At 39.1% G+C, this 14,515-nt stretch overlaps 1 protein-coding gene across 2 annotated transcripts; it reads left to right on the forward strand.

Annotated features, from left to right (window-relative positions):
* Positions 1-10,613: 10,613 nt before the first annotated feature.
* Positions 10,614-14,021, forward strand: LOC142609386 (uncharacterized). Of its 2 annotated transcripts, none has more exons than XM_075780973.1 (3): positions 10,614-11,641; positions 12,702-12,866; positions 13,743-14,021. In XM_075780973.1, exons 1-3 carry the CDS (start codon positions 11,321-11,323, stop codon positions 13,773-13,775), a joined length of 519 nt encoding a protein of 172 aa, XP_075637088.1. In that variant the 5' UTR covers positions 10,614-11,320; the 3' UTR covers positions 13,776-14,021. The 2 variants fall into 2 exon arrangements, with proteins under 2 accessions (XP_075637088.1, XP_075637081.1); XM_075780966.1 differs by having other exon boundaries at positions 10,618-11,641; positions 13,690-14,021.
* The last annotated feature ends 494 nt before the right edge of the window (positions 14,022-14,515 follow it).

Consider the following 14,515-nt stretch of genomic DNA (forward strand, 5'->3'; position numbering starts at 1 on the left):
TTGGTTTTGTGCCACAGTATTTTCTACTTGCCAATTTAAGTTGCTTCAGTTAAAGAAACCCGTCTTGCAGTTCCATCTAGATTAGTTCCAACAGGATTTTTGATTTTCCAAACATGTTTGGTGTTGGTTTGGGGATGATCAAAACTCTCTAATGAAGGAAAATTCTATGAATAGGAAGTTAAGGCCTGGTCAAACATGTAGCAAGGTAAGGGCTTCTGTATATGGGTTTGACTGGTAGGAAGGGGTTGACATTTCGGTATTTAGGGTAAGACTTTCTGGTAGTATGGGATTAATGGAGGTTTTTGGTTTTGATCATGATTTTCTTTGCATGGAGGGGGAGAGGGAAGTTTTTGCTTTCTGGTTCTAGGATAAAGAACATAATAATCAAATTTTCTAGAGGGTTCTCTAAGGAGGTCAACTTCTGGATCTCCTACTTCATACCTTTCTTGGAGTATTTGCTGGGAAGATTTTTTCTTTCTTCTTGAATGATCTTCTTCAGAAGCTTCTTCTTCTTGACAATCAACACAATCACAAAAATCCCACCATATGTGACCAGAAGGTGATTTTCCTTCATAGCAAGGCTTTCCATCTTCTCGAAATGCTTTGATTTTGAGGCTCTTTTCACCGACATATGGCACCGGCTGGAGCATAGAAATTTGAGTGGGAAAGACTGTTACCTTTTTCTTCTCTGGTGTAGCTGCCAAGAACCTAGTCTCAACCTCACCATTTGCTTTTTTGATAAAGAAATGATTATTTGATTGTATTGGCTTAGCCGTCAGATGAAGCATTTCATATTTCGTAATCCATGATTTCGGAACAAGAGAAGTCATCTGGACTCTGTTGAGTTGTCTTGGAACAAATGTACACATGGGTGTCATTCCTAGACCAACTTGGATTAATAAAGCATCATTGGATCGGGCTATGTCCGGAACTGCCATGTCAAAAGCATGATTTTGAAGTCTATTGGCAAGCTGGTAATGAAGTGTAACCGCAAAAGTGTCTTGCACTTGAGAAGCTCCTGTAATCTGGACTTGTACTTTGAGAGCATCACAAAGGTGATGATCTTTAAAAGACATATTGAAGTTGGGGAAAAGTGTAACAAAAACTATTCTCTCATTTAAAGTGGTCTGAACAGTTCCTATGACTGCATTTTGATATTCTAGGAATCTAGAATCAAGGAGTGAAATTCTAGAGACTACGGAGAGTCGCTTTCTTCCGTGGAAAGTTAATGCCAACCTTATTGCTCCAAAATGAAGGTGTGTATACCCTTATTTTTGCCATGGAATTATAAATTCTCTGGGAAGAGCAAGGGTAATGAAGGTTTCATTCTCACATGCTTTGAATATAAAACTGATCAAACTTGGAGGCTTGAACATATTCTTTTATAGTAGAAGGCTGAGAAGGACCTAAAAACTTTTTTTATGGATTTTTTGAAAGAAGTTTGGGGTTTATCAAACACAGTGTAGGGATTTACAATAGGGAAATCAGTAATATGAATTTTACTATCTTTAGGTACGTGGGAGATTTCATATAAGTAATCTAACCTATTTGCAGTGGATATACAAAGAGAAAGATCAAAGGTAGGTTTAGTCGTATCAGTAATTGCTAAGGATGAACTGGCCATGATAGTTTCTTCAAGAAAGAATTGTTTACCTAAGACCTAACAGGACTAAAACGCCAACTCTAGGCTCAGATGTCCACAAGGTGACTCGGGAAAACAAGATTCTTTAAAAGCTTTGAGGATAAACCCCTTAGTGTTCTACTTGATTATCAAATCCAGTGTTCTGATGTAATTAATACAGAGGATCCACATATTGTGGCAACTATAAATCATAGAGCATACTAATCAGAACAATAATCAAAGTATACTAATCAAAGGAAGGAGAAACTAGTCACAGGGCTCTGATACCAACTGATAGATGGAGCAAGAGAATAAGAGAAATAAAGGCTGAGAATAAGAGGGTGTAAGAAGATTATGGAAATTAGTTAATGATGTATATTGTTAAGAACATATAAAAGAAAACACGAACATAGGGAATGGAACACAGAATAAGATACAACAAGCTAAGAGATATTACTAGATTTAACAGCTTTTTTACATCAAACATAAGAGACAATGGGAAACATCTTACAAGGGCTTTTTTCACTCTGCCCGTTCCAAAGATACAAGAGGCCTATTTATAGGCAATATCTTACATAAATAATTTACATTTAGAGCATAAGGAGTTTCTACAAAAGATGGTAGGGGCGGGCTCTCTGTTGACAAATGTCCAGGAAAGTAGGGGTCCTGAAATTAGGTTGACAAATGTCAAACTGAGTCAAGGGGCCTGGGTTGTGGTGATCTTCATCTGGATAGGCTTCTAACAAAAGAAGAAATATCTGTTGAAGATAAGGGTGGGACATTTGAAGACGTTTTTGGGACTTTTTTTTTTAGTCTTGGAGATGTCTAGTCCCATCCATCTCTTCCTTGGAACCATTCTTCATCAACGTCAGCATCGACGTCTGGATCATAGTTATGGTAGTAAGGGTCATCATATTCAAAAAGAGGATTGAGAATTTCCCAATGATCTTCATGTGGCCACTGTTGTCTATAGACATCTGGATCAGCTAGTACTATTTCAGATAAGATTCCCATATTAAGGGATTCTGCCATTGTAAGAGTATGGTAACAAGATACCCAAGAAACATCCATATGTATGTGGAGAGCGCCATCTGGATTAGTGACCTAATGCATTTCTGCCAGGTGGAGGATTCCTTCTGCATGGACATTATGTTTAGAATTAAGTTTGGCAACTAAACATGCAGAAGTGATCTTGCTTCCAAATCTTGGGTGTTCTACTTTGGGATACTTTATCCATTCACCATCACGAGCATCATTTTTCAAAATTTCAAACCAGAATTTGTGAAAATATCTATTTCCATGCGGGAAAATATATTTGTAAAACTCTGGCTCAAAATGAAGACACAAGTAATACTCATTGAGTAAATACCACATGTAGAGATAATTTACAACTGTCCAATTGGTTAACCAAAAGGCAAAAGGGGTTTTCCATGGTTGGTCTACATTAGGGAAAATAGCAAGAAAGTGTCTTTGATGGTCTTTGAGGTAATTATGGAGGATTCTAATGATTCTTTTAGATCGGGCTTCTAGGGTCAAGGTTTTTATATGGTCTTTTATCTCTGGGGGAATGGTTTTTATTATATTAAGGATATCATTAGGGGCTACAGAAGAAAGGCCTGAGGATGAAGATGGATTTGTTATTGGATATACACACAAAGGTGGAGGAATAATTGTAGCGTTAAGGACTGGAGGTTTTCTACAAAGGTAATCAGTGATAAGGTTATCTTTTCCTTTTATGTGCTTAACTTAGAAAGACTATTGTGAAAACCAATTTGACCATCTAAGTAATTGAGGATGTGGAAGCATTTTTCTTTTGAATTGGAGCGTTTTTGGAAAGGAGGACATGTCCATTTCTACCAGAAAATCATGCCCAAGAAGATGAAACTGGAATTTTTCAATTCCATGCCTGACTACTAGAATTTCTTTGAAAGTGGAATGATAATGAAGTTCTGAGGGTTTGAATGCACCGCTTTTATATGGACAGCTCAACCTAATGACCTAACAGGCCCCAATAAAGGAAGGCCCCAATATTATCACTTTTTCACCATAAACTATTAGCCCAAATACATTTTATCCCCTAAATTATCAAAACACACTATTAATCCCCTAATTTTTTTTCATAGCTGTATCTTTTGATTATACAGTTTTTTAATAAGTTATACTCAATATTTTTTCATGATTTGCCAAGAGCTTTACAACTCAACTAGTTGACACCTCATGGTGTTTTCAAGACATCCAAGGTTTAAATCTTTCTTCTCCGTACTAAAAATTCTTAAAATAAATAAATAAATATATATATATATATATATATATATATATATATATCTTAAGGAATACTAAAATTTGTAAATTTTATTTGATGAACAAGGGTTATTTTTATTTTAGAAAGGATAAATAAGAATTGAAAATGGGTGAAACTTGTCCCCTATTTGAAACTTGTCCCTAGTACCTTTTTGCATTGGACATGATATGATTTGAACATGTGTCTATATCATAACATGTCTAGTGCAACAAAGCACTAGACACAAATGGTATCTGTAAGGACACAATTCAAATTCCCAATCTATAAATGAAAGGAAATGGGCTTGAAGGGCCTTTTTTACAATTAAATTTGTAGAGGATGGGTTTAGAATCTAGATTCTAAGGATGGTTTTAGATAACAAGGAAAAGAACGGGCTTCGGGCCCAATGACACGAAATAAAGAGTTATTTGCAAGAGTATAACTGAAAGCTCCTCCTCGGACACAATCCGAGGATGGTTTATAATGGTATTTTTCTAATGTTGGATACAAATATCAATTTATCATATACTATTGACCTTCTACTTCACCGAAAATGCCTCTCTTCTCTTCGTAGGTCTTCCCCTTTATTTATACTTCCTCTTCTTCTCTTCATCATCTTCCACCTCATGGTTGCAATGCTGGTTTAGGATACTTGTCCCATCAATTTTTCCCTAAAGTCCGCTAGGGTCAGGGACCAAGTTCCAAACCTCATGCTCCGGTCCCATCTTTCCATCTATGCAGTCAGTATATCAATTACAGAGCTTTTAATGTATGGGCGGTGGTAGCAGCTTTACCTTAGATATTTCACCGCTCTTTCTATTGTCCTCCACGTGTACTGTGTATTCCCGTAGTCATAGGATTCTTTATAACATAGCCCGGGGACACTAAACCTCTCTTCCTATGTCCTCGGCTTAACAATCCAAGGACAAATCTACTCCTCGAACATAATTGGACATTCAGATACTCCAAGATCATTTTGATGTCTTCGGATTTGGGTTTCTAGCCCAAAAGACTTCGTTGGACCATCCTTGATAAATTACTGGGCCCAATGCCCCTACAGTATCTTTTAAAAATATATTATAGTTGTATTTTATTATAAATATACGTCATAAAAACCATATATTATTAACTACACAACATATTCTTTTCTTTCTTCCTTTCTTCTTCTTCTTTTTTTGGAGAAAGAACTACACAACATATTCTAATTGTCAAATTTAATATATATATATATATATATTTTTTTTTTTTGCTAAACTAATATATATTTTTTGTTAATTCGACAATTGAGTGTAAGACTGGACGGTCAATACCTCTCTTGCAAATATCAAAAGATATTAACAAGTTACAAGAATCTTTGACATTCCCAAACTCGATTTTATTCAAATTAAAAAAAGTTCATCTCACAATAATTGTTCGAACAAGTTGAAGAGTTTAGCTTTTCCTAAGCCAAAAAAATAATAATTACATCCAAAGCCAAACCATCATAATAGGAAACAAATTTAAATTTGACTGCTTCTTTTATTAGGTTTGAAAAATAAACTTGATAATTCTCCCTTCGTAGGAGTCCTCGCTCTCCGTAGGAGTCCTTTCTCTAGTCCACACTCGCGCTCACCCCCTCTTGTTAAAGGCTCTCCCTCCCCCCCCCCTCCCTCGAGACCCACCTCCAAAAACCCACATCATCACAACCATTACAAGTCTCTCTGGCCCACCTAGTCATGGATTTGTTCGTGATTGAAGATTTACAACAACTTTGCCTCACAAAAGACGAAGAAGAAGATATCCAAATCTCCTTAATGAACAACTCAGACCTCATAGAGGAGTGTGCTCTAAGCTTATTTGGGAAACTCCTCTCAAATAGAAGCACTCTTAGATCTACTTGGAAGATGGGCTCGAACTTGAGAATTGTGGACGTGGGAAAGAACATCTTCCAATTCAAATTCTCCTCTGAATACCAACTGGAATGGGTACAAAAAAATGGTCCTTGGAATTTTGACAATAACTTGCTTCTCCTCTACAGGTGGAAAAAGGGGCTCTCGGTCTCAAACATCACATTCACTCATACCCTGTTTTGGGTTCAAATTTGGGGCCTCCCTTTTGAAAACCTTTTTGAGGATGTTGGAAGATACCTGGGCAATAGATTGGGGAGATACGTAGAAACAGATAAGCGCATGTTGCTAAAGGAGCAAGCCCAATTTTTAAGAATTCAGGTCGACATCCCACTCAATAAACCACTTCGCAATGGCGGCAACATAGTCAATCTTGATGGAGGCAAGACCTGGGTCTCTTTTAAATATGAGAGGCTACCCTCCTTCTGCTTCCAATGTGGCTATTTGGGTCACGAAGAAAAACATTGTCCAAGCCCACCTTGTAACCCCGACACCCCAAAGCAATACAGAGAATGGTTGAGGGCAAATGACAACTAGAAAAGTGACATAGATATGCCAAAGTCCTCAAACAGCTAGGGCTTTGACGATGAAAGATCAGGCCGCTCAAGTGAAAGAACTGCTCTGGCAACAAGGAACCCATCTGACCCAACCTTTGAACCAATGGCGCGATCGAAAGTTCAAGAAAGTCTCCAAAGTAGAGACGTTGTGGAGCCCAAGGAACCTAGTAGAAAGGAAAAAGGAATCTCATAATCGGTGGAATTCTAGGGCTGTATCAGGCCTTGTACACCTGTCAAGCTTTCCCAGTCAACTCGCCCTTCACACGATAGGGACGTATCTGAAGCCTCAGGCAGTGCTGTTAGAGTCAAAGCAACACGAGTGGGCTTACCATCTCATGCTTTTCCTGAAGCCCAAGAAATGACTAGCCCACTAAAGACTACCAATGAAGATCCTACTCCTATGCAAAAGCCCACCTCACCACCAAACCTACCAAATACTGCCTAGCCCAAAGGTAGAGGAAATTTGAAGAAAATTGCTCGTGAAAAAGGAAAGCAAGCCCAAGGTGAACAAACACAACACAAAGCAAGCCTATCCGGTTCAAAAAGGCCTGGTAAGTTAGTCTTTCTTGAAGATATAGAAGGAGCCCCTCCACAAAAAGGATGTGCGACACGCACCTCCAAAACTCAGAACCATCTCTTGCAATATTGGCGGTGGCTGCTAGGCAGCACCGCCGGGCACAATGAATTCCTTATGCTAGAATTGTCGGGGAATTGGGAACCCTCGGACAGTTCATACACTGCGAGACTACGTGCGGCAGTGGACTCCCTATATAGTCTTCATATTGGAGACCAAAGTAAAACAAAAACGCATGGAGAAAATTTTGAAAATAGGCTTTTCTAACGACCTAATTGTTTCGAGTCAAGGAAAAAGTGAGGGATTCGCTCTGCTCTGGTCAAAAGATGTCAAGCTCAAAATTAAATCCTACTCCCAGCACCACATTGATGCCACCATCATAGAGCAAGAAAGCAACTTCACTTGGAGATTTACAGGGTTTTACGACCATTCGGAATTTCATAAAAGAAAAGAATCCTAGAAACTCCTCTCTTATCTCAACAACCAATTTTCTTTGCCTTAATTTTGTTGTGGTGATTTTAACAAAATACTATTTGATTGTCAAATGGAAGGCTTTCGGGAAGCGGTGAATGATTGTGGTTTTCAAGACCTCAGATTCTCAGGGCCCCAGTTTACTTGGTGCAACATGCGTGAAGGCAGCGACCGAATTTACCTCCGCCTTGATCGGGCTTTTGCAAAATTAGATTGGCTTAACAAGTTCTATAATTGTAGAGTCCACCATGTTGTCGACTCCACCTCCGACCATTGCATCATAAGAATCTCTGGCTCAAGGGCTTCTTCCCCATCTCGGAAATGCCATTTTCATTTTGAAGCTTTGTGGGCTAAACGTGATGACTGTCATGGTATTGTGGAGGCAGCCTAGAACAGTGGTAGCCTCTCAAACACCTCGGAAGGTATTGCTGCCAACCTGAGTATCTATGCTTCTGAATTATCCAATTGGAGTAAAAAGGTCTTTGGAAACATCCCAAAAAGGATCTAGGAAAAAAGGAAATTGCCGCACACCCTCATAGAGTAGGACCAGGATGGTTCACACAATGCATAAATCAATGAGTTAAGGAAAAATCTAAAAGAACTCCTAGATAGTGAGGAGACATTATGGCATCAGAGAAGCAAAATACATTGGTATAAAGAGGGTGATAGAAATACTAAGTTCTTCCACACTAGAGCTTCGGAGAGAAGAATGAAAAACACTATTTTGGGATTGTGGAACGATGAGGGTTGTTGGTGTAATGACAAAGACATTATTGCTAATACAGCTTTGGGTTATTTCACAAAGATCTACACCTCCAGCTCCCCAAGGAGAACCGAGGACACCATCAATGCCATCCCATCTTGGGTTTCAGATGATATGAACGTCGAGCTCACAAAAACTTTCACCAGTGAAGAAGTCGTGAGAGCCCTCCACCAAATCCCCCGGCCCCGAAGATATGTCTGCAATTTTCTTTCATGGATATTGGAGTATAGTGGGTAGAGACATCACTAACATGGTCTTGAATGTGCTAAACTTAAATATGTCCATGGCAGAAATTAATAAGACCAACATAGTTTTAATTCCTAAAACAAAGCACCCCACTAGAATGACAGAGTTTCGACCCATTAGCTTATGTAACGTTGTTTACAAAGTCATCTCTAAAGTCCTTGCAAACCACTTAAAAGTTGTTCTCCCTTAAATGATAGCCGAAAATCAAAGTGCCTACACAACGGATAGACTTATAACCGATAATGTCCAAGTCGCCTTTGAGCTCATGCATTATCTGAATCACAAAACAGAGGGAAATGATGGCTTTATGTCCGTCAAGTTAAATATGAGCAAGGTATTTGATAGAGTTGAGTGGGGCTTCATTAAGAGAGTCATGGAAAAATTGGGCTTTAACAGCAAATGGGTCTCTCTCATCATGCAATGTATTTCAACAGTCTCGTACTCTGTCATTATCAACGGGGAAACCCATGGCTGCATTACTTTTACTAGGGGCCTTCGACAAGGTGACCCATTCTCCCCGGGCCTTTTCTTACTTTGTGCCGAGGGCCTTTTGGCACTGATCCACCAAGCCGTAAGAACCAAGCTCTTAATGGAATCTCCATTTGCAGGGGCTACCTTCCTATCACGCACCTTTTCTTTGCGGATGACAACCTTCTATTTTGTAAGGCTAACGCCCAAGAATGCAAGGAGCTTATGCACATTCTCAGCGACTATGAAGCTACATCTGGTCAAAAAATTAACCCCAATAAGTCTTCAATTTTCTTCAGCCCAAACACCTCCTTTGCCATTAAGGATGAGATCCTCGGCCCGATGCAATACTCTTGGCATAAGAAGTACCTTAGTCTCCCTTCTTTGATTGGGAAATCAAAAACACAAGTCTTTGCTGAAATTAAGGAAAAAATGAGCAAAAAGCTAGTAGGGTGGAAGGAGAAGCTTCATTCCATTGGAGGCAGAAAAGTTCTCATCAAAGCCGTGGCACAAGCGGTGCCCACGTACACTATGTCCTTCTCCCAAAAACCATGTGTGACGACTTGGAAAGAATGATGAGGAACTTTTGGTGGGGCCAAAAGAATCAAGAGTCAAAAATGGCTTGGGTTAGTTGGAAGAAGATGTGTAAGTCCAAATTATATGGTGGAATGGGCTTCCGGAACCTCCAAGCCTTCAACTTAGCCTTACTAGCAAAACAAGGGTGGCGGATCCTCACAAATCCTAACTCCTTAGTTGCTTGAGTTTATAAAGCCAAATATTTCCCCCATGACAACATCCTAAGCTCAAAGATAGTTAGTAATCCTAGTTATGCTTGGAGGAGCATCCATAATAGCTTGCGGGTTCTAAAAGAAGGCATTAGATAGAGGGTGGGGAATGGCAAAAGGATTCACATTTGGAAAGATCGGTGGCTCCCAACACCATCTACCTATAAGGTGATTTCACCCCAAAAAGATTTTGACAACTTCTCAATGGTCTTATCACTCATAGATGTGGACACTAAATGGTGGAAAACAAAGTTGGTGAGGTCTATCTTTTTTGCCTTTTGAAGTTGAGTCCATTCTCAAGATTCCCATTAGCTATAACCTCCCTAAAGACTAGCTTATTTTGTTAGGCAACAAAAGGGCTCTTTCACCGTGAAGAGTGCCTATTATATTGCAATGAGAGTAGTTGAAGTAAATGGAATTAGCGAAAGCACAACTGAGCACACTCAAGCCCCTTCCTAGAAAAGAATTTGGCACGTCAATGTCCCCCCAAAAGTTCGGATCTTTGCATGGCGTGTATGCAGAAATGGCCTTCCAACAATGCTTAACCTTCGGTGCAGAGGCTTAACTCATCTAGTTTTTGCCCACTCTGTGACAAGGATATGGAATCCACCCAACATGCTCTCCTTCTTTGCTCCCACACTAAGCATACTTGGGCTGCTTGGCTTGACTACCCAGTGAATTTGTCAGCCATTAGTGCCGATATTTTGGACCTTGCAGCCCAATTTATTGGTGAAGGCAAGCTCATGAATTGGACTTATTTTTCATGGTTGCGTGCTCAATCTGGAGAAACATAAATCAAGCCATTCATAATGATGCAACAATCCCACCATCCCAGGTTTGGGAGTCAGCGAGAAGAGCCTTATTTGATTATAATGCTTATTGTCTTGCCCCTCTCCCTTCTCATCCTACTACACACTGCCATTGGGTTGCACCACCACCAAGTTTCCATAAGATCAATGTTGATGGCGCAACAGATGACAAGGGAGGCAACTCCTGCATTGGAGTTATCATTAGGGACCCCTCGGGGGCCTCTATTGGCGCTCTTAGCATGGTCCTTCCCGTGAGCCTTCATGCTGAAGTTACTAAAGCATATGTGCTGCACTGGAGGGTCCTTTTTGCGTTGGAAATGCAGATAAATCAAGCCATATTTGAGTCTAATGCTTTGTCTATCATCCTCGCCTTATCTTCTGGTGAGGCTGGTGGAGAGTTGGGCCACATCCTTGAGGACATTAGGATGGCATCAACCTCCCTCAATCAATGTTTCTTCCATCACCTAAAAGGGATGGCAATAGAGCAGCTCACACTTTAGCAAGAGAAGCAAAAATCTCAGACCAAACTTTGGAAAGGAATGTCTCCCCCTTGTATTTTGCAGATTTTTAGAGATGACTTACTGTAATTTTTCCTTTCTTTGGCTATGTTGTATTCCAATTTCAGCGTGGAATGATATTTCTTCCAGTTACCCATAAAATAAAAAAATAAAAAAATTTACAATGAAACGTAATGAGAATTTACAGAAAAAAAAAGAAAAAATTGAAACAGAAAACCAAAACGCCGAGTATCCAAACGGATACTAGATTATGCCTATAAAAATATCAAAACTCTTAAACCCTTTGAAGAAGCGAAAACTCAAGAGTAGACTAGACAACAACACATCAGTTCATACGCAAAATGGCCTTGAAGTTACAGTCTCACATTGAGAGAGTCCTGTGGGACCAACAACAAATCTCTCACTGCGTCAGCGAGCTGGCCTCTCAAATCTCCGCCGATTTCGGTGGCGCCGCCAATTCAGACCCACCACCACCACCTGTCCTCGTTGGCGTGGCCACCGGAGCTTTTCTCTTCTTGGCTGACCTCGTGAGAGGCATCGACCTTCCCATCTCCATTGATTTCGTTCGCGCCCAATCCTACGGCTCCGGTACCATCTCCTCTGGGGCCCCCAAGCTCTCACTTGACTTGAAGGTTGATGTCAAGGGAAAGCACGTTATATTGGTACTTCTTTTCTCTCTCTCTCATTGGTTGGATTTGTGCCCAACCCCGGAACCGACCCGATTCCATCGGGTGGCAGATCGGCGGATCCGCCGCCAACCGATTCTACCTACGGGTCGGATCGAGTCGGATTTTTCCCGGGTCGAGTTGTTTCGCTCAAAACCGAGAGATTAGTTGTAAATGATCGACCACCACCGGATTTGGATGGAGATCACGAGATCACCACCGGATCTGGACGGAGAATTCTAGATCTCCACCCGATCTGGGCGGAGAACTCGAGATCTCCACTCGATCTGGATGGAGATCTTGAGATCTCCACCGGATCTAGTGAATAACTCGAGATCTCCACCGGATCTGGCATAGAAAGGGCCGGCGGGTTGAGAGAAGTGAAATCGAATCTCGAACCGACGAGGGTTGGGTTTAGTTGGACAAAACCGTCACCGACCGCGGTTCAGGTGGCGGCGGGTGGAGCGGGTCCTGGACCCCTTACATACCCTCACATGAATGATCAAAATTAAAAGATAATTGTTACGTTGACAAAATTTTAATAACATTTTAATAACAAATTATAGGTGATTAGTTGTTATTAGATCAAATTTGAACTTAATATTAGATTAAACTTTTTTGCCCTAATAATAACAACCGATTACTTAAAATTTGTTAAGAAAATATTATGGACGAAACATTTTTCAAATTAAAATTATAAACTATTGCAATAGTTGGTACTCTTAATAATGCGGCATTAAAAAAAAACTATTTATGAAAAATATAGCATCTTAACCTTGGGCAAAATTTGGAAAATAATATGATTTTAACAATAATTGTTTAAATTGATAGTGTTTTTAAATTATTTGGGAATCTAGTTTCTTCTTCTTCTTTTTTTGGTTGTTGTGTTAAATCATGTTTTTAAAATTCAATTTTGTTTCTAAAAAATAAAAAGCCGATAAGGTTGTTGGTACTACCTTGTTCAAAATCAAGATGACAAATGAATGGAAGCTGGTGTATGTAATGGTGTAGGGTATATAATATTAATTGGATGGACATGTTTGTTGTGTTGTGTCAGGTTGAGGACATTGTTGATACGGGAAGCACTGTATCGTGTCTGATTTCTCATTTGGAATCAAAAGGAGCATCCTCTGTATCAGTTTGTGCCTTCCTTGATAAACCTGCAAGAAGAAAGGTCCATTTTCAGCCACTGGGTCAAGGAAAGTTTTACAAGGGGTTTGAGGTAACGTCTCTATCCTATTACTTCCGCTTGCTTGTGTCTGCCACTTCAAATCAACAATATATTTCTTTTGACACAATAAAGGTTCACTGCCAGGACTCTTTTAAGTACTTCTTTGGTTTTGCTTTAGAACTTCACTCACTCACCAACCCGCTACAAGGCTCTTGGCACAACTGATGCCTTTTGTTCCTAATACTCATTTTTTCTCCAACTTAATCTATCTATCTTGTAAGGCTCTAATCTAATCTGTTGACATTTAATAAGATAGAATCAATTCAAAGAAAATGAGAGAAAAAAAGAAAGGGAAACATAGTGAGTGGGGGTCGAAATCTTCTTCAAATCAAAGACAAAAACATGTATTTTGAAAATACCTGTTGTTCTCCCATGCTATTTGTTGCATTTTAGATGTTGTAATTGATGCTGTATGAATGTTGAGTGATACTACAAGTTTAGTACAAACTGGCATTTTATCTATACATGATCTATGCCTTATATGAAATGTAACGTGTGGTGCGCATTAACCAGCATACTTGATAATTTTCCTAGTGGAACTTCAGTAATCAAACAATAAACTTCTGTATTTAGATGTCCTCTTGAAGCTGATGATCATATACTCAAATTGATAATTTCTTCTCTTACAAGATAATTAAGGGTGAGGTTGTTAGTTCAAACCCTCTAGGTGTATATGTAACATACCAATAAAGTAAATTGTAATTGTAGGCTCTTGAAAAATATTTGATTTTTGCTGCACTATGTTGACTTTTGTTTGGTATTAACTGTCATAAATATAAACATGTTGTTATCATTTTCTATTTTCTTTTTGCAGTGTCCAGATTATTTTGTTGTGGGTTATGGATTTGACCTTGCGGAATTATATAGGAACTTGCCTTACATTGGTGTCTTGAAGCCTGAATATTACAAGTGATTTTATACTTCTGACTTATTCCATAAGATGTATCAATGATGATTTTACATTTGTGAGATGATGGTATTCAAATACAATTGGAGTTATTTTGATGGTATTTTTTTTTTTCTATATTTTCTTGAAAATATTCATTGATGCACTGGATACTGTGCTTTCTGCTTACACGGTTGTATTCACTTTGTAATTCCAAACTTCTGCGCATAAATTTTATCAGTATGGTCCTCTATGTGAAATTAACCACCTCTGCTTCCAGGGCTGCTCACTCTCTCCGGGTACGTCTGTACCCAGCATTAGGCTTTGGGTTGTACATTCTAAACATTCGAAAGTAAAAAAGAGTGGGATAATAAAAACCATTGCTGTCATGATTGTAAACCTCTAGGACCTAGTGGTAATGTTGCGCATTATAATTATCATGAGCATCTCAATTATGATATTGTTTATGTAAGAACTACTAAAGTGGCATGTAAATTTAACTTCCAAGTATGAATTTTTGCATAATCTTGTATATCTACCTAGAAGAGGTAGATAGCATCAGTTCTTTGACTCAGAAGATTCTATTGAACTCAATGTTACCTATACGTATTCAAAGTACCCAAAAAAAATGTTTTGAATTCACTAAATTTTCGTGTTTACATCCAATCCTTAAACATATAGATTTGTGCGAAAAGAGTTGTGAAATAGAAATAAAGTTTAATATCATTGCTAGTTTTTGGTTGGGTTTGGGTAC

The sequence above is a fragment of the Castanea sativa genome, chromosome 1 (assembly GCF_040712315.1).
Source record: "Castanea sativa cultivar Marrone di Chiusa Pesio chromosome 1, ASM4071231v1".
Classification (NCBI taxonomy): domain Eukaryota; kingdom Viridiplantae; phylum Streptophyta; class Magnoliopsida; order Fagales; family Fagaceae; genus Castanea; species Castanea sativa.